We start from the raw sequence: 21376 nt of genomic DNA, 5'->3' as shown, positions 1-21376 counted from the left end.
AACTTTCATCCTATATTCCATAGAATTCTGTGTAACATCACTACAAGGATACCAAAAAACCTCTACCTGATGAAACATGGCTTGTATATCAGCTATTAAAGCGACTGTCTGAACCTTGTAAGAACTCCCAACAGAGAGTTGGTGAGATAGGGACCCTGCAGCAGCAGACCATTCAGAGGTTCTTTTAAACACTGCACCACAATCAAACACTACTCTTAGAATTTTCTTTTTCTGATGATATGATGAGAATGGTGGTGTGGTATGTACCAAACCTCACCATCTTCTCATTTCAACTGGTGAAGGTGGTATTACCTCTCCACATCCCTTGTCAATAACTTCAGACAGAAAAGATGTATACTCTTGCTGATATTCTCAATTTCTTTTAAACTTCCTTTGTAGACCTACTGTAGGACACACTGTTCTGCAACATTGTGGTTGTTTGGTATGATAATATCTGGAGACTAGGAAATTGATTGTGATTTCCATTATTTCCATGAACTCTGTTGGTCATTTCTGGACATGGCAAAATCATCGTCTGACAGTTTCTCATTAAAATCATGATTATATTGTGCAATCAACGGATCCCCAGCCTGGCAATTGAGATCCAGGACTGCCAGTCATTCTTTGTTACTATTACCACGTCTTAGTGGCCCATTCACAACCCACCCCAATAGGGTTTTGACTGCATAGGGGTCCTCCGCCTTGACTGTTAATAATTATCTCTATTAAGTTCACCACCATTCATTTCAGTTTATAAGCTGTCAGATGAGACCAAACATGGCATAGTTACATATTAGAACACACTAGTAAATAAACTGTATGTAGCTGAAAGCATATGTCCTGTGAAGCAAATGGTACAGACGTGTCATTGAGGTGCAAATGACTCGGTCTCTCCCGACAGTACCATCCTGTGCCTGGAGTGTCCCAACAGTCCTCAATCAGTATATTGATAAAATCCCTTTCACTAGATAGGCATTAGCATACCCTGATGAGATAGGCCATTGTGCCACGTTTAATTCACATGTATACCTTTAAAAGGATTTTTGAAGTACTAGGGCAGTAAAGCATTCTGCCCATATTTGCTCTGCCCTACAGACCTTTCTTGGTCTAAAGTACGGCGCAGTATGGTGCGTCTTGTTCCTGTAAGATTCAGTTTTCTCATAAGATGTTCTGTACAGAAACTGGCTGAACTTCCATGATCCAAAAATGGGTAGGTGTTGACAGTCTTGCTACCTAACTTCGCCTTGACTTGTACTGGAATGATAGACAGAACACATTCATTGTTCCCTTCCCCAGTTTGACCACAACCCTGCAAAGTAGTTTTTTTTTTTTTAACTGGTAATGGTGATGGTTTGCCTTTGTTTTCTATGTGAAGCAAGGTGGATTGCCTTTGATTGCATACATCACAGATTAATGGGTTTCTGCAATCTTTACTTGCATTCCCAGTCTTCAAGCACCCAAAACAGGATCTATTTTCTTCTTTTTCTCTGTGTCATGTTCTTTAGATGAGAACACCTTTCCAATGAATGGCAGCCTTTACATGTAATACACGTTTTATTATTGTCTTTTGGTTGAACAGAACTAGTACAGGTGATTTGTACTTCAGATGAACAAAACTCTGAAACTTTATGAACAGCTGCAACAGTTGCAAGGACTTTACTGGTAGATTTAGGCTTAGCTTTGACATGAAATGAAGAGGATGACTGTCCACTCTGTACATCTCCAAACAATGGATCGGAAAGACTAATGTTCAATACCTGATGTTCAGTAAACCTTACCAAATCAGAAAACATAGCCCTGTTGCCACGACACTCCTGTAGCTCACAGGCAGCAGCCCTCCACTTTTCTCAAAACTTGTAAGGCAGCTTCATCACAATGAGTCGATGGTTAGATGGAACATTCATTTCATCCATATGCTGTAAATCTTCAATTACATTACAACAGCTTTTTAGAAAAATTTAAAAAGACGCCAAATAATCAACATCTTCAAACTTTATCATAGGCCAGCTAATGCTTGGTCATTTCTGCTTCTGTTACTTTAATTTCACTGCCATATCTTCTCCATATTTCTGCTGTTACTTTAATTTCACTGCCAAAATGTTCGTTGAGCAGATTCTTTGCTCGATCATATCCTTGATCAGCTGTCATATTGTGACAACTACGGACTAACTCTCTTGGCCTTTCTCTTGTATATTGCTCTAGATAGTAAAGGCATTCTTGCTTGTCACCTGTTTATTTTTTTTTTCAATGACTTGTTCAAAAGAGCCATACTGCAATGGATCTCCATCAAACTCCATTATCCTTTGAGGTGGAAGGGATCCAAAGCTTGCTGTTGAAGCAATTGAGCAGTAATGTTATTTTGCTGCTGTACAACATCATACAAGGTAGGACTTGGAGTAGAAACATGAAAGGTAATTTGAGGAGGCAACAAATGTGTGTGAATGTTATCTTCATGCCCGTAGGAACTTAAATTTTTCTGCTTTGCAGATGAAGGTTTACAGTGCATTGAAGCTTGTGCTTGTTTGCATGCTTGATCTCTCCTTTGGATGTACAATCAAACTGTCATGTTGAGAACTTGCATTTTGTTGTTGTAAAGGCACCTTTGGGTTAGAACATTTATTTGATGTACATGATTTTACATGCTTCACTTAATATGCATTCATTCCTTCAACACTTCCTTCACTTGATTCCAACATAGACATTTTTGCAGTAGCAGCAGCTAATTTTGATTCCATTTGTAATTGTTCAATTTCTCTCTGCAGTTTCTTCTTTTGTCTTTGGAGATCTTCCTCTTTGGCCTCAAGAACATGCAATTTCTTTAAAGCGACTACAGATTACAAAAAGGCTGCTTTTTCAGCTTTTGCTGAATGAGACGAGCAGATGCAGTGCTTGAATCCTTTAAAGAACCAGCCTAGGAATAGGGTTTAAAGCAAGATCCTCTCTTTGAAGTATTGGATATACTGTCATCAGAATTTATATTTGTGTCTATTAAAGACATTCCATCATCATATAAAACCTCAACATCAGATCATCATTTTTTACTGAGAGTGATTAAACTCTCTTTTTTTTTTTTTTTGACAAGCCACCTTTGTTGCTCTTCATACTCCGTTTCAGCAATGAATTATGCGTTTCAATGGCATATTTGCAGTGTTTCAAAACTCTTTAAATATTTTGCACATCAGAAACTGTTTCTTTGGTAACTTTTCCGGAAAGAAGATCGTTGACTCTTTGTTCAACTTTATTTGCTCGAGTGAATTTTTGATTTACATTGGTCTATTAAGAATTTGCAAAAGCAATGAAACGCCTTTGTCAGTCATTTTCCATACTCTTGTCTCTGTTTCAACAGGGCTATTTCTTTCAATAACAGCATAGCTATGCACTGAATTACTTTCAACAACATCAGCATCATCCTTTGCATTCCTGAATTCATCATCATTCATTTTTCAAATGGCGCACATAAGCGTGTTTCAAATAAGCAAGCCACAAAGCAAAGATAATAATACTGAATAGAGTGAGATCCACTTCAACACAACAGAACGCAGCAAGCCCAAAGCACTGTTGACTGCAGCACAACACAATCATTCGAACTCAGGCCGCAATTCAAACTTCATACTTCATCCCGTATCATCATCCCAAAATGTGATAAATATCTGTCAAATAAGGTCACTCACCGGCATTTCGTAGAGCTTCGAAGATTTCTCCACATTATCAAGCATAAAAACTCTGTTCAGTTTAAGACGGCAAGACTCTGAGCGATCCCGGTCTAATAGTAGTCACTCACTCTGCCATATGCGCAAGTCAAAACCTTTTCCATTCACAGAATTCCTCCGTCCTTTCCTATGCACGAGAAAACTAAATTCCAAACGATATCCGAGCCCTTCCTATAGGCTAGGGAAAGGTGGTAAGATGTTCTTCACGCATAGTTTGGAATAAACAATTTCTACATAGTGATATCAGTTTCAAAATGCTTTGTTGTTCATTTAATGAAATGTAGGCTATAGGGTAATTTACAGAGTTTAAAAGCAGTGGTTCTATGGTAAGAACTATATGTTCCCTCCACCTGTCCCTTCCTGATACAACCCATGGGAGGTTTAAATATCATGTGATATTAACAGGTGACCACGCCTACACCACTGGTGTACACCGTCACCTAGTGGTTGAAGAATCAATACATTTGGCTCCTACAAATGCTTTGCCATTTTTTACCAAAGCTAGGTGATTTATCTTGTGCTTGTAGGTAAGTTCCAGATTATAAAATATTTATTTGAGGGGCAGTGAAATGAAATGCTGCAGTGAAATGTAGATCATTCAAATGCAACACGCTTACCCTCACCTGACTGACGATGCTGTTCTCTGCCTTTGTCACCCCTTGGAATGAAAGTTTGTAATGTATATCCATATAGATAAATAAAATAAATAAATAGATAAGTAGATCACTCCTAGCAAACAGAACATATATATATATATATATATATATATATATATAGCCTATATAAAATCTATTATAAAATTCACAAGCATTTTTGTGAACTAACTAAATTAACCAATCACTTCAAAAAGCTTTCATCAGTGATGACTAAATAAAGCCACAAATTATGCCAAATTAGAAGAGATAAGCAAGCATTATTTTAGCAGTTAACAAGCTACCATTATCAATCAATTCTGTGCTAAGTAAATTTGACTTGGAAAATGGGATGTTCTCATTCAACTAATTAATACAAATTCACATACTACTCGTTATCACAGCGATAAGCATTAGCCTGGTAGTTACCTCTCCTCAGCTACAACGTCGTATTATGAATAATCGTCTACAAGTCGAAAAGATTCCACAGGGAAAAGTGAAGAAGGAGCAGCACAGCAAAGGGGTTAGGCTGAGGCATATGATGAGGATACGCAGGATATTTTCGCTTCAGCTGGCATTACAGTTAGCCTTCTAGTTTTGAATAATTCTTGTTTAAGTAAGTAATTGTGTAACTAATAACATTCAATTAATAGAAAAGCCTATTTCAGATGTATCTACTGTAAACTACCTCATCAGACAAAGATTTATCAAGATGCTTGAGATGCCCCTGATGCTTACATAAAGCCATTATGCTTATATAATTGAAACCCCCCATTTCATCACCGGATTGTTAACAACTAGTTTTACAGTATGGATCACCTTTGTGTTGGCTACTTAGTCATTGGAAGAGAATTGATGCCTCTCTTTTAATAGAAAGCTTAAATTACCTTAATGTTGGAACAGTGAACAGTGGCTGTTAGACTGAAGTATTCAGCTCTTCTACTGCTGTGCAATGTTAGTCATTAAAGAAATGTCAAATTTTTTGGGTCACCTTTGTGGGTCTCTTCACTCCTGCTGTATTCTTTGTTCCATAGGAGGATCTAATCCACTTGGGAGCAAAGTTCTCCCCATGCATCAGACGAGACAGTCAAATAGTGAAGCTAGCACAGCAGGCCCAAGATCTAGAGAGAGAGTCCGGCTGCTGTGTACAGAACGATGGATCTGGATGTGTGCAGACCCAGAATGACGACTGCTCGGTACAACTGTACACAAACATACATTCATGAACAATAATAAACAATACACAAACAGCAAAGCAGTTATGTGTCCAGTAAAGATTAATTGTCGTCATAATTTTCGGTAACACTTTAAAATACGGATCCTTCGTTAATGAATAACTACACAGGAACAAATGAGTAACACAATATTAACAATCTAGTAACTACAGTTAACTAACAAGTAACTCTGATTAACGAATTAGTAAGTAATAGCACACAGATTTAAGTGGTAGTTCACTATTAACTAATCAATAACTACTATTTTTTAATACTTCACAGAGAACTACTGAATTTTTTTACAGATTTAAGTGGTAGTTCACTAATAACTAATCAATAACTACTATTTTTCAATACTTCCCAGAGAAATAATGAAAAAAATTCACAATTCATGCAAAACTAATTAATGACTAATGCAGGACAAATTACTAGCACTAGATTAACATTACTGCTAGATACTGTACACTAATTATAAATATGTAATAGCGTAGCAGACTTATGATTTGGGAAAGCTGTCAATAATTAGCTTATGCACTGCTGTCTTTTAGAGAACTAAATAATTTTTAAGAATTGTTTTTATAAATGCACTTGTCTGGAACACTTACCCTGTGGCCGATTTTCCGGCATTCCTCTGGACTGGCTTTGAATAACTAGACTCATCATGGTGAGTACTGGAACATACTGAGTCATCAGCCATCCAAATACCAGTTATTTTATTATAGCTTGAGTCATTTGAGACACTTGAGTCATTACTAGTTAGTTAACATGATCTTCACTTTAGAATACGGATCCAAATAGGGGTATGTAGTAACACTTGAGTCATTACTAGTTAGTTAACATGATCTTCACTTTAGAATACGGATCCAAATAATTAGTAGTTCCTATAGAGGTATGTAGTAACACTTGAGTCATTACTAGTTAGTTAACATGATCTTCACTTTAGAATACGGATCCAAATAATTAGTAGTTCCTATAGAGGTATGTAGTAACACTTGAGTCATTACTAGTTAGTTAACATGATCTTCACTTTAGAATACGGATCCAAATAGGGGTATGTAGTAACACTTGAGTCATTACTAGTTAGTTAACATGATCTTCACTTTAGAATACGGATCCAAATAATTAGTAGTTCCTATAGAGGTATGTAGTAACACTTGAGTCATTACTAGTTAGTTAACATGATCTTCACTTTAGAATACGGATCCAAATAATTTGTAAGTCCTATAAAAGTATGCATTAACACTTGAGTCATTACTAGTTATCATGATTCCATGCTGTAGTTACTAATGAAGAGCCAACCCGAAAGGGTAGAATCATCTAATCATTCACAGGATATATATACACACACATATTATATATATATATATATATATATATATATATATATATATATATATATGAACAAAGAGACATACATAAAAACAATTTTGAGAGGTAGGTTAAATAATAAAATAACTGGTATTTGGATGGCTGATGACTCAGTATGTTCCAGTACTCACCATGATGAGTCTAGTTATTCAAAGCCAGTCCAGAGGAGTGCCGGAAAATCGGCCACAGGGTAAGTGTTCCAGACAAGTGCATTTATAAAAACAATTCTTAAAAATTATTTAGTTTATGAATAGTTCTCTAAAAGACAGCAGTGCATAGGCTAATTATTGACAGCTTTCCCAAATCATAAGTCTGCTACGCTATTACATATTGATAATTAGTGTACAGTATCTAGCAGTAATGTTAATCTAGTGCTAGTAATTTTTCCTGCATTAGTTATTAAGTTTTGCATGAATTGTGAATTTTTTTCATTATTTCTCTGGGAAGTATTAAAAAATTGTAGTTATTGATTAGTTATTAGTGAACTACCACTTAAATCTGTAAAAAATTCAGTAGTTCTCTGGGAAGTATTAAAAAATAGTAGTTATTGATTAGTTAATAGTGAACTACCACTTAAATCTGTGTGCTATTACTTACTAATTCGTTAATCAGAGTTACTTGTTAGTTAACTGTAGTTACTAGATTGTTAACATTGTGTTACTCATTTGTTCCTGTGTAGTTATTCATTAACGAAGGATCCGTATTTTAAAGTGTTACCTAATTTTCAAACAAAGCTCTTATCTACCACCCAGAGGAAGCAAGCTGAACATACATTTGAATTACTTTTAATTCAGTATGACTTGTAAGTAAAAATATGTCTTCATTTAGCTACTGTAGTTTAATGACTACTAAATACATTTTTGCTTTTTTTCTGGTTCCAGGAGACTTTAGCAACGTTTATAAAATGGAACAAAGAGAATGCAGACATGGTGAGATCTTCAGGTGCAGTCTGTCATCAGGACCCAAGGTAAATTTCAATGAAATATCTCTCATTCTGTGAGAAAATTATTAGCTTTTATTTTATTGTTTTGTCTTTGCAATCCATGCTGGGAGCAGAACTTGTGAGGAGCCAGCCTCATCAGGACCCCATGTTTGGCCTGATGACATTGCAGAGTGGCCGGTGAGAAATGTTCACCAATGTTTTTACCGTCATAGAAGATTTGTCTTAAGATTTTTTTTTGTCGAACAATTCAGCCAGTGAAGTCCAAAATCAAATAAATAATGTTTGTGTGTGTGTGTGTGTGTGTGTGTATGTGTATATATGTTGGAGGAAGGGTTTAGGAATACAGCTCTTGAGTAGCCCCACCAAAAGTAATTGGACAATTGACTCAAAAGTTTCATGGACAGGTGTGGACTACTCCTCCATAATTAATTCATCAATAAAGCAGGTAAAAGGTCTGTAGTTGATTCTAAGTTCGGTATTTGCATTTGGAGGCTTTTGATGTGAACCAATATCATGCGGTCAATGGAGCTCTTCATGCAAGTGAAACTTGCATCGTTAGGCTTCAAAAATAAAACAAATCAATCAGAGAGATAGCAGGAACATAAGAAGTGGCCAAATCAACAGTTTGGTACATTCTGAAAAAAAAAAAAAAGAATTCACTGGTGAGCTCAGCAACATGAAAAGACATCAGTGGTAGATGATTAGGGTCCTCTCCATGGTAAAGAAAAACCCCTTCACAAAAGTGAAGCCAAGTGAAGAACACTATTCAGGTGCTAGGCATGTTATTGTCAAAGTCTACAGTCAAGAGAAGACTTCACGATAGCAAATACAGAGGGTTCAACAAGGTGCAAACCATTCATAAGCCTCAAGAATAGAAAGTCCAGATTAGCCTTTCTATTAGACCAAAAAAAACATCTAAAAAAGCCAGACCAGTTCTGGAAAAGCATTCTTTGGACGGAGGAAACTAAGATCAACCTGTACCAGAATGACAGGAAGAAAAAAGTATGGAGAAGGCTTGAAATAACTCATGATCTAAAGTATACAACATCATCTGTAAAACACAGTGGAGGCAGTGTTATGGCATGGGCATGCATGGCTTCCAGTGGCACTGGTGTTTATTGATGATGTGACAGAAGCAGCTGTATGAATTCTGAAGTGTATAGGGATATACTCTCTGCCCAGATTCAGCCAAATGCAGCAAAGTTGATTGGATGGTGCTTCACAGTAAAGATGGACAATGACTCAAAACGCACTGTAAAAGCAACCCAGGAGTTTTTGAAGGAAAAGAAGTGGAAGATTTTCCAGTGGAATCAATCACCTGATCTCAACCAGATTGAACATGCATCTCACTTACTGAAGACAAAACTAAAGGAACACGAATAAACAACAACTGAAGACAGCTGCAGTAAAGGCCTGGCAAAGCATCACAAAGGAAGCATTAGTATTGATGTTGTATTGGTAATGTCCATGGGTTCCAGACTTTAGGCTGTCATTAGGGACTTTAAGCAACAGCTGCTGATGGAATGGCAGTAAAGTACACTGTTAACTGCTGTAGCCAAAGAATGCAAAAATCACTAAAGCAATAATAAAGAGGACGACGTATCAAATCATTTAACAAAATACAAAAAAAGTATTTAAAAAAAGCAAGAAAAGGGTTGCTTTTGGCATTAAATTATATACAGATCAATTAAAATGCAACATAACCATAAAATATAACATTTACTTATCTAATCTGTCTCGTATTAACGACTATGGCAAATCAGCTGTTCTTTCGTAGTAATGTTACAGTAGAACGTCACAAAGTAGCAGTTAAAGTCGCACATGCACCATAGAACGTCAGAACGTCGGTGCCGTTTCATCAGCAGCTGTTGCTTAAAGTCTCTATTGCATGAAAAGGGTTCTCGATAAAATATTAAAAATGAACATTTTATTTATGATTATATTCATTAGCCCAGTTACATTTGAGCCCCTGAAAAATGGTTGCAACTTTTCACATGAAATTTTTGTTCAAGCCCTTGAATTAAAGCTGCAAGTCTGCACTTCAATTTCATATTGATCGTTTCATTTAAATTGTATTCTGGTGGCATACAGAGCCAAAATTGTGCCTGTGTCCAAAAATATATATGGACCCTGTGGTAGATTTTCACCCTATTTCGCACCTGACCTAAGTCTACCTGGGTCTCGTCTACAATCGACGTCCTCTGGGTCTCGTCTACAATCGACGTCCCCGAACGTCTGCAGTCGACGTTAGTTTCTCTGGGTCTCATTTACAATCGACGTCCCTGAACGTCTACAGTCGACGTTAGTTTCTCTGGGTCCCCTAACTCTAACTTGCTGCGCAGCAATAATAACCAGACAGACTTCAGCAAATGTCCTTTAAATGCTTGAATCACGATTCACGGCCGGGAGAGTTTCCGAGAGTTCTCAGAGAATCTCCCCCAAGAAGAAGCACGGCCAGAGGATCTCAAACAAATTTCAGAGAGAATCCCCCCAGCAAACAGGAATACAACAGGTTTTATAGGATAAAGACAGACACAACAAATAAAATCATCGTGACTAACTCATGAATTAACTCACGTCAGCTTCTATCAATATGATTGGTTCAATTGGTAAAAGCAAGCCCCCCCCCCCCCCCCCCCACCCTCTGTTACTGGCATAAGCAAAATTATCACGAATCATCATCAAAAAAAAAAAAAAAAAACATAGGAAAGTGTTAAGAGTTCAGTTGATTACTCAATATTGTCATGAGACAATGCAGACAGTATATTTTTGATTGTCATCGTCAGCACTTCAGAATTTTCCATAACACAATAGGCAAAGAACAGAACGTTTTAGTATATTTGGTTCAAAGTGTTAGAATGTTAGGCCTAAAAAGAGAAGTAAGGTTAGATGTTAGAATTATGATTAGTTTGATATATAGTTTACTATTTTATTCATTAAAAAATCCATCACAGTACACACACACACAGTTTTATGCCTTGATTGTTTTTCAATCTCCTATTCCTCTACTGCAGATTTGTACATACCCTAAAACGTGGAACCACACAGGATACAAACACATGGACTGCACACTGAAGGGCAGGCCATGCTGTATTGGAACTAAAGGAAGGTAATGAAAGAACATTTGAAATAATAAAAATCAAGGTTTAGATGATGACAGTTTGCATTAAACATGTTGACAATTTTACCATATGCTTACAGTCAAAAGCCACTTAACCGAGTCTAGCTTCATACACCTAGTAATTGCATTTAAATAATAGTTAACCCAGAAATGTAATTCTCATTTACTAACACTAATATTGTTCTAAAACCATAACTCTTCTTTCTTCCCTGGAACACAAAAATAAATGTTCAAAATAATGTTCAAGCTTTTCCACAATGAAAGTGAAAGTGAATATGGACCAGTGCTGATGAGCTCCAGAAATGACAAAAAGCACAGTAATAGTATTTGTGTCAGAAACTAAAATGTATGTTTACTGTAAATCTTGTCATCCACAACTGCTCTCCAATCATATTTCAATGCATGTAAGTGCAATTGCAATTTGAGAGCTTAGATGGAAAGATTTTCAGAAATTGGTCTGGAATGACAAATGGAAAAAAAACATTTAATTTGTTAATCCAAACAAATGGATTTGCTAATGGATTTGTCATCCAGTGCCTCTTTATCTGACAATCAAATTTTATAATTTTTATTCAAATCTGCTCCATTTTTATCCATTTGTAAAGATGTGAAATTACCACTTGGGAGTACTGCCAATTCATGCGTGGATATTTCCATGAGGAGGCCACACTCTGTTCACAGGTATCCATTTACATTGAAAACATTTGCCCAGCCATCAAAATTAAGACAACAGAACAGGTTTTTAAAAGCTTAACTTAAAAATGCCTTGTGGTTCACTGTTTTCTGAAAATAGACTTCTCTGGACAGAATTAAATGGTAATACTGTGAGAGAGGCCATTTTTTGTTGTTATACATCATATATCATCCGGCCCACTATATTTTTCATACATCATCAGGTCCACTGCCTGGATGATGTGTGTGGGTTGCTGCCATTCCTGAACCCCAGTGTCCCAGATCAGTTCTATAGACTGTGGCTCTCCCTTTTTCTCCATGCTGGGTAAGGTTGAGGTCTTTATACTCATTCTTTCTCTTCCACTCTTTCTCATGTCTATACATGGAAGGGAGAGGCAGACTGAGACTATTACTAGATTTGAGACTTAACACAAAAATGGTATTGACAGTTTCTTTGACCCATGCTCATGTGATTGTTCTTTAGTTTACTGCATTGCCTGGTGTCAGTGATCTTCCAAATGACTATACTTAGAGACCTGGAGAAACTAGCAGGCTGGTTACGCATTTCCATCATCTACGTTCTCAGTGGTATTACAGGAAACCTTGCCAGCGCCCTCTTCCTACCGTACAGAGCAGAGGTATGGCACAAGTGCCCAGCACAGCTAAACTTCACCTAATGCATTAAAATGACCCTATGCAAACACGTATTACCATTACAGAATGTTCCATACTTAATACTTATTTAAGCTCTGTCAAAAACATCACTGGCATTTTGATTTGTCCCTTGCTTAGTTAAAACAAACTTAAAAAGCATTTAAAGTGACACACAATAAAATTCTATGAGCCACATTAAACACATTTTCAAAACTATGCCTATATGACTTAAACAGTGTGATAATATTGCTTGATAAAAAGTGTGATAAAATTGCTTGTAATATTTCTGTTTAAAGTTACATCTAGTCTTTCAATTCTTGTCATGATCATGTAGAGCTGGTAAATGCGATGTATTTGCCTGGTATATGCAACGACACCATGAATATCATATTCATGGTATCCTTGCATATACCTGGCAATATACTGTATCTACGTTATTATAAGTGTTCTAATAAAAATGACCTTCACATTCCTGCTTCTATACTCTCTGACAGGCATTGCCCCATAGTTGAAATGTATTGTCTATGGTAATTGCCAGAATGCTTAGAAATGACTCAGAAAAATCATTTAGTTTTGATAAACTTCTGTTCACTTCCCTTTGGAGTAAAAGTTTAACCTCATATTCTTAGTCATACATTTCTTAAATTGTTGACGTTTCTTAATTTTATTTATTTTTCTTATCTGCAAATTACATTTGTACCTTTTAAGCAGAAAAAAAAGAAGACTGTTAATTCTACTTACTGTAAGATGGTCAGTTTTTTTTATTAATTTATTTATTTATTTGATGGAGAGAGAAACAGAAAATCTGGCAAATGAGAAAGTGAGGGAGAGAGAAAGTGAGGAAAGAAAAGAAGAGGGAAGAGGAATGTGCCCCGATTGAAACCTGCCAAATATAGAAGCTTAATTAATTAATACTCGAGAAGCTGTTTGGGATTACTGTGTGAAATAAATAACCCTGTCTGGAGGGTAAAAGGTTCCCCCAGTGGCCTATCTCTATTTAGGTATCTCTACCTTTCCTCTATTGCTGCATTTTTTTCTCTGCCTCTAACCATTCCTTTCTGGCCTTTACTTTAATTGCACAATGGTCAAATCATGTAACATAAAGCCACTCTAGTTGTCCTTATTCAGCCTTCTGTAACCTCAGCTCCCCTTCACAAATCTGTTAAAACTGTCAAACCTGTTCAATCTAGAGTTTAAAGCAAAAGCATACTGGAACACAGACCAACACTCACACCATATGCATTCCACTATTTCAATTATAATATTATCATATTTATATGTATAATATTTGTCCTTGTTTGCAATTTTTCAGTTGTCCACATTTTAATTGGAATTCCAATCCAATCTTTTTCCAAGTCATCAGCTGCCATTGATTAAATTCCCAGTGATGGGGGAAAACAAAAATAAGAACAAAGAACCCCAAACAAGTAATGTAACAACAAAGTTTGAAATTAGGTATTTGCTAAATAACATGGAGGAGCATTGTTTTTTTTTTTTTTTTTTTTTCAACATGAAGGTTTTAGATTAAAATTAATGTATAATGGAAAGTGCATATTTTAGTTGCTTTTTTCACAATTTGAATGGCAGTTCTCCTAGTGCTGCTGTCACTGCTTGACATGTCGTTTCAAGTACACGATTTCATATTTCTCAGGATGGAGAATATGAAAGCAAGAGATTTATTGGAAGTCTGGAAATCCAATCCCATCTTCTGCTGCCACCAGTATTGATGATAATGTAGTTTGCAGTATGCAGGAGTATGAGGCTCAGTCACTGCTGATGGATTTGATACATTATTAAATAATTATTAAAGAGCGAGTTATACATTAGGTGTTGACGTGTTACAGTACTGCTGTACTTCCTGACAGATTTGTGGGCAAGGCGGTTACCCACAAACTTCTAAAGTGGGGTTGACCCAGAGCTTGGGGATTTATGGTGATCCCAGTCCTGCCCTGTTTTTTTTCTTCTCATTTCCCAAATATCAGAATACTGATGTTTAAACTAGATAACTGATGGTTACAGGTCAAATTTCAGCACTGCGTTTGACAGTTGTCTGTCTATTTACACCACTCTTACCAAGACATTCTGAAGATGCCCAGTATACTAAGTTGTTCACCCTCCACTCTGGCACTGCATGTCCTTATTAAATGTTCTCTTCCTGTCTTAGTGTCAGGTAGATCTGGTGATCGATGTGTGTCATCTTATTAGTCCTTGGCTAATCCAGGCTCTTATCTCCACTCTCATGTGCTGATGGAAAGTTGGAATGCACTCCTCTTGTCAGGAATGGATTAGTGATGTTTATGAGATATTAAAAAGCATTGCTGAGCTTGCAGATAAAAAAAAAAAAGATAAAAAAAGGGAAGTGATACAGGATACCTTATACAGGAAGTGAGATCACTGCAACAATTAACTTCTGCAGAAGATAATTGGCTATGTACAGAATAGCATACTAATCTATTTCTACAGTATATACTGTATTCTACAGTATACTGTGCATAGTAAATTTTGAATCATGGAAGTCCTGGTGATATTTGCAGTATAGTGTACAACTACAACACAATGTGTGGAATGTTGTATCCCAAAATACAAAATGTCCTGACTTTCCAGTGGGGTGAATTAACTGCATACTTCTCTTCCTCACTATCTGATGATACATTTCACACTATCTTTCAGCATATATATACATATTTCTTTTCTTGATATAATAAATTCTTGATAAAAGAGATTGATAAAAAGCGATTCTTGATAACCACTCTCTCTCCTCCACCTATAGCTGGTGTGTGATGAGAGCACTGTGCGATGTGAGCCATTGCACTGTGGCTGCTGTCACATCATCCAAGTGGATGCTGCACACTGGTGCTGTGAAGCACTTTGGGTGTACAGTAGTACATAGGAAATGCGCTATATATATTTACCTCATTCATTCATTCATTCATTCATTCATTCATTCATAACTTCTTTCCAGTGTTCCCATTTCAATTGACTAGCATGTTCTGACAGAGGTTAGTAAAGATTTGTAAATCTCTACAGTAATTTGCTATAGATTAAAGAGCAATTTATTTGAACTTTGTAGTTGAATAAAAGTAATTTGAATGCTGAGTTTGTTTGAACAAAAACACAAAGTACTTCAAATAAAAATGGGCTAAATAAATATAAATGGATAAACTGTTTTCAATATTGATAATAAGAGCCATTTTTAATAATTGTGTACAAATAATTGATAATTGAGCTCTAAATCAGCATATTAGAATGATTTCTGAAGGATAATGTGAAACCGAATACTAGAGTAATGGCTGCTGAAAATTCACCTTTACCATCACAGAAATAAATGACATTTTAGAGTAGAAAACAGTTGCTTTAAATTGTAATAATATTTTATTTATATTTTAACTGTATTTTTAAATAAATAAATGATAAATCAAATAAATCAAATAAATGCAGCCTTAGTGAGCATAAGTGGCTTCTTTGAAAGACATTAAAAATCATAATTATCTCAAACTTTTAACCGGTAGTGTACAGTATATTAATGCCAAGGGCCTTTATCTGATTGAACACTCCATTTAATCACATTTTCACCTGAAAATTGCTCCGTCCTAATGCGGAAATTTAGGTGAAACAATCCATGCTGCGTAAACATTTATATTGAGTAAATGCATAACTGTGCAAAAGTCTTAGGCATGTTAGTATTTTCTCCCCAAAAAATGGTGGGAGATTTGCTGTAGTGTGTCAGAAGGAAATATCAGTTTACATTTTCAAACATTCCTTTTTCGATTAATTGTAATAATCCAGTGAGATTTTTGTATGCACAAGGAGTCTGACAACAGCCGGTATGCTCCACACCGAGATCTGATCTCACCATCAAGTCTGTGATTACATGAAGAAACAGAAAAAACCGAGACAGAATAAATCCAGAATTCATGTAATCACAGACAGACTTGATGATGCGTGCAGTACGCTATATGTGTACTGTAGTTTTGAAATGTGGTTTAAATATATCCACTGAATAGAATTAGCCGTAGGTATAATACTTGATTATATTATACATACTATAATACATAATGTATTTATATCTTTATATGATTCTCCTACCCATTGTCTGCCTGTTACACTTCACTACCAATCACTGTGTGCAATTTATAAGAGCACGCTCATAAAAAGTGACATCTTCTATAGAAACGAGGTCAGCACAGCCTTATTCTTATATTAAAGGGTTAGTTCACCCAAAAAAGAAAATTCTGTCAGTAATTACTCAGCCTCATGTTGCTCCAACCCCGTAAGACTTTCGTTCATCTTCGGAACACAAATTAAGATATTTTTAAAATCTGAGAGCTGTCTGACTCCTTCATAGGCTTCTAGGCAATTTCATTCTGCCGGTCCAGAAAAGTTAGTTAAAACATTGTTAAAATAGTCCAAGTGACTACAGTGGCTCAACCGTAAGTTTATCAAGCGACGAGAATACTTTTTGTGCACAAAACCCCCCCAAAATAACGACTTTATTCAACTATTCATTTTCTTCTGTGTGGGCCTCTGACATGAGTTCACGAGAGCGCCACGACGCATGCGCGAGAACTGAGATGACGCTCACGATCATTTGATGGGAAAGTCTGAAAGGTAAACCATTCATTTTGCGGCATTGGTAAGGCACTTTTACGTTTTCTCGTGGTTTTTCATGATTCGGACATCCAGGAAATGCACACTTTAGAACCATTTTAAACACCACATCGAGACCCATCTCAAATAAACATTGTCATACTCATCTTCTCAGTTCTCGCGCATGCGTCATGGCGCTCTCGTGAACTCACGTCAGAGACCCACACAGAAGAAAATGAATAGTTGAATAAAGTAAATTTTTTGTTTGTTTTTTGCGCATAAAAAGTATTCTCGTCTCTTGCTAAACTTAAGCTTGAGCCACTGTAGTCACTTGGACTATTTTAACAATGTTTTTACTAACTTTTCTGGACCGGCAAAATGAAATTGCCTAGAAGCCTATGAAGGAGCTAAAGATTACAGCTCTCAGATTTCATCAAAAATATCTTAATTTGTGTTCCAAAGATGAACGAAAGTCTTACGGGGTTGGAATAACATGAGGGTGAGTAATTACTGACAGAATTTTCATTTTTGGGTGAACTAACCCTTTAAGAGTTTCTTGGTAAAACTTTTGCAAATACTTGTTTTAAGCTAAAACTCCTAGCTTGGAACTCTTAGGAGGACTCCTAGTGGGTAGATAAAATTGCTTGAGAATTCTACCCCTGAAGTTGATAACTGCAGTAATTTAATAATGATCATCTGATTAGTCATTATCATGTTGTCTCTAATCACTTTAGGTTTTTTTAAATGGTCTGATATTAAAAATCAGATAACAAATACCACAGTAACTGAATACTCTCTCCCAAACATCCTGTTTAATCTAAATCAGATTCCTTTGGATGTTGAAATGTTTCAAAATTCATAACACTTGTAAATCAAGATCCCAGTGTGGCATATTTATTAGTAGGCAGGTTATTTAACAACTGTAGTACATCATTGTTTGGAAACATCAAAGTTTTTATTGAAAAATTTAAAAGGTCTGTAATTACTATACCTTTAGTTGTATTTTAACTTTATTTTAACAATCTTTTCCATGAAAATAGCCATGGAAGCCAACAAACAAACCTCCTCTGCAAAAACTGGCTCCAGCACAAGAGCCATCACTATTTATTTTGTCAAATTTGAAACGTCAAGTGTTTTTTTTTTTTTCGTTTTTTTTCAAAGAGCCATTTTTTTCAAAGAGCCTTTTTTTTTTTTTTTTTGGTTAATGCATTTTTCCAAAAGAGCCACAGTAAAACATATAATATTATTATAAAAATCCAATAAAATGTCAATAATAGTAATTATTAAGTCCATAGACAACTAAAAACAAACAAATATGCAATAAATAAGCAATTTGGTATTAATTGTGGAGGGCTTTTATTGTGAGGTTTAATTACCAACTGAGGAGCATAAATCATCTTCTTGTGTGTGTAAGAGAATGCACATTACTTACATCCATGTTTACGTGAATACTCGACTTGGCATTTGATCTTGGCATTTTGATATATTTCCATGTCAATGTATATATTTTCTATTATCAATGTAAAGCTGCTTTGGAACAATCTGCATTGTTTTAAGCGCTATATAAATGAAGATGACTTGACTTGACTATGTATTTGGCTGTTTAGGCGCACAGCTGAAGACAAAGGCTACTATGCTTGTCTGTCCGTGTTCTGAGTGCAGGGTAGGGTTGCACCTGACTTTTGTAAGTTCTTTCTTTAATTGCAACGCAAAGTCCACACTAGAGGCTTAGTAACTACTAGCTAGCTTGTAACTAACTCTGTACTTTATTCTGTTGCACCATTTGTTAGAAAGGCAGAACGTAGCTAGTAGGTCGTAAACTCTTCGTAAAGTAGGCTAATGCAGAGTCGCATAATATGACGTTTACCCTCGATGATCCAATAGCAGCCTTCAAATACGTGAGCAGAAGTTGTTTAAATGCTGGGAATTTCAGTTTATCCATTCTAACTTCTTTTGCCTCACTTAACTAACGGTAAAAATAAGTTTCCATTAAATGCGATACATAATCATGAATAACATAAGTGTTTTTTTTTTTTTAAGTAAATAACATTCAGAAACTGTTTTGAAATGAAATTAATAAGGATAAATAAGTAATGATTAAAAAAAAAAAACATAAGAAATAACATTAATTGATTATGACTGATTTTATTTGACATGCACAACACGGAATGATGGGACAGATGCACACAGCGGCACGCTGTAGGAAGGGTTCATGTTGATGAGCCGCTAACAAAGTAATCTTTTCACATAATGTTTTCTCTCTTTAAAATGTAAGCGGTGTAAATATCAGCATTATCATATGTCTAAAGAATTGAAGTCTGTCAGGTAAAAGAAGATTTTATTGATGCAGTTCAATCTGTCTGCTATTTTATTCCAACCGTTACTACTGATTTCAATTCGCAAACAGCACTGAACTGGCACTTTGGCCGGTACATCTTGAATATTATTATTATCATAAACTTTTTATTAACTTCAGTAGGCTGTACAACAAAGGAATTGTAATTGGCTGCTTTTTCTGCAGAGAGGATCTCTGTTGATGTGTCAAATTTTTTATAGATCGTTTGTTGGTAGAGGGCGAGAGACCTGGCGAGCCATAGATTCCTGACCGCTGGTCAAGGGAGTAGTACTGTAGTCCTTCTTTAAATTTGACTTTTTTCATTTGTAGTGATAACTTGGTTATGTGTGATTTGTCCAAATCTATAGTAGAAACAAAAATATATTTAATTAAGCAAACCTATGAAAATGGCAAAACTGCAGTTTTTGCTTTGTTGCTTGCGTTAAGATCTAGATTTCTAGATCAATGTTTACATTTATCTCAGAATGTGCTTAAGTTAGTAACATGTGGTTTATAGAGATGTGGCCCTAAAGAAAAATACGCAGATCTTAAAATCTGAGTGCAACACAAAGGACATTACTCTAAAGGGGTTGGGTCCGCTCTCACACGCAATGTAATCTCATTGACCTTACTCGCACTCCTGTCTGATACCTCACACCTTTGTGACAGAGCTCCTCCCTGAAGTGTGACAGGGGCATGGAATCCTGCTGCGAGTGTGTGAGTGTGATAATTTGTGAGTGTGAGAGAGAGAGAGAGAGAGAGAGAGAGAGAGAGAGAGAGAGAGAGAGAATGTTTCCTATCTCACTCCTCTTCTCCTGGCCTTGCGGAAAGGTAAGATATCTCAGATTAGCCATCTGCCCAAGCAAGCCCTGACGTCATTCTAATCGGGTCACAACAAGTAGTCTCTGCAATGGATTTTCATTATTGCGTGCATTAGGGCTGCTATTTGCCAGTTCTGATAATCCATACTGCCAAACATGGAACTCTCTTTGCCAAAACACTGCCAAACAGTCTTTGCGCTAGTAAATATAATACAAGCTTTGCAAATCTATGATCAAATCCAATCAGTTAGAAAGATAAAAGCCTTGGAGTTATAGTTATTATATAGCAGGTAGATACTTCCACTATCTAAATTAACTGAAAGGATTTTTTTTTTAATTGCCCTTAATTTTTTTAAGATAAGTGAGCCAATAATGTCTATTCAAAATTATATTTTCTCATAATTTGTAGTAGATTCCTTTTTCAGCATTTCATTCTCATTATAGCAAATTCAACATTGATTGTTGAAAATGGCTAAATGGATTCATATTTGACCCTGTAGTGGCATGCATTAATTACAAAAAAAGGCACGTCTGCGCTCGGATTCAGACCAGCTTTGTTTATCTGACTCACTGTTTATGCACCTGCTTGACACTCAGCACTTTGTTACTCTATCATTTGACATAATAACAAGGCTTTAATAGTGGTGAAACCATTGAAAATTTCTGAAACATTTCCATTAGCAAGATAACATCAGAGACTAAAGCTGCTGTGAGAATGTAACAGGAAGTCACCTTAATCATCTAAACATTGGTCTTTGAAGGGATAATTCACCCAAACATTAACATTGTGTTCATTTTGGTTAAAACCCATGGGGTTTTTTCGTTCCATGAAACACAAAAATAGTTATTAAGCATACTTTTCTCATCCATGCTTCTATTACAACAGAAATACAATTTTAGACTGATTAGACTCCTTAAATTACAGGCCCTTTTTTTATGCTATTTTTAAGTTTTCCATTTGGGTTTTTAGAAGTGCTTAATGAGCTATTTTTAACTGTTGATTCAGGTAATAAAGATTTCTATTAGAAATCAGTGCCATTTCTCCCACCTTGAGCAGTATGTGGATATCCAAGGAACTGCTCTTTAATATGTTTTATTTTTCATTTCCATTTGCCTTCTGGTCCTCTCAACTGTGGGGTCCCTCAAGATTCTATTCTTAGTCCTATCTGGTTTTCTTTGTAGATTTGTAGATTTGACCCTTTGGGTCTATTTTTAAAAAGCATGGTGGTATTTTCATCGTTACAATGATGACACACATATATATCTGCCATTTAAGAAAAAAAGAACAATGCTTTAGAGCCCTTGCTGAGAACAGTGTT

At 35.9% G+C, this 21376-nt stretch overlaps 1 protein-coding gene across 6 annotated transcripts in view; it reads left to right on the top strand.

Moving 5' to 3' along the window:
• LOC311301003 (inactive rhomboid protein 2-like) overlaps positions 1-21376 on the top strand; it is a 210814-nt gene that overhangs the window by 186880 nt on the left and 2558 nt on the right. For 3 of the 6 annotated variants that reach the window (XM_084425800.1, XM_084425801.1, XM_084425802.1), the window contains 8 exons: positions 5377-5538; positions 7806-7891; positions 7981-8044; positions 8199-8312; positions 10882-10976; positions 11594-11669; positions 11885-11985; positions 12145-12298. In XM_084425800.1, coding sequence (XP_084281926.1) covers positions 5377-5538; positions 7806-7891; positions 7981-8044; positions 8199-8312; positions 10882-10976; positions 11594-11669; positions 11885-11985; positions 12145-12298 — 852 coding nt within the window. The remainder of the gene's footprint in view (positions 1-5376; positions 5539-7805; positions 7892-7980; positions 8045-8198; positions 8313-10881; positions 10977-11593; positions 11670-11884; positions 11986-12144; positions 12299-21376) is intronic. The other 3 variants (XM_084425803.1, XM_084425804.1, XM_084425805.1) reach the window with 1 other exon arrangement.

This window comes from Rutilus rutilus, assembly GCF_951802725.1.
Source record: "Rutilus rutilus genome assembly, chromosome: 12".
Classification (NCBI taxonomy): Eukaryota; Metazoa; Chordata; class Actinopteri; order Cypriniformes; family Leuciscidae; genus Rutilus; species Rutilus rutilus.
This window is presented reverse-complemented; position numbering and strand designations above follow the sequence as displayed.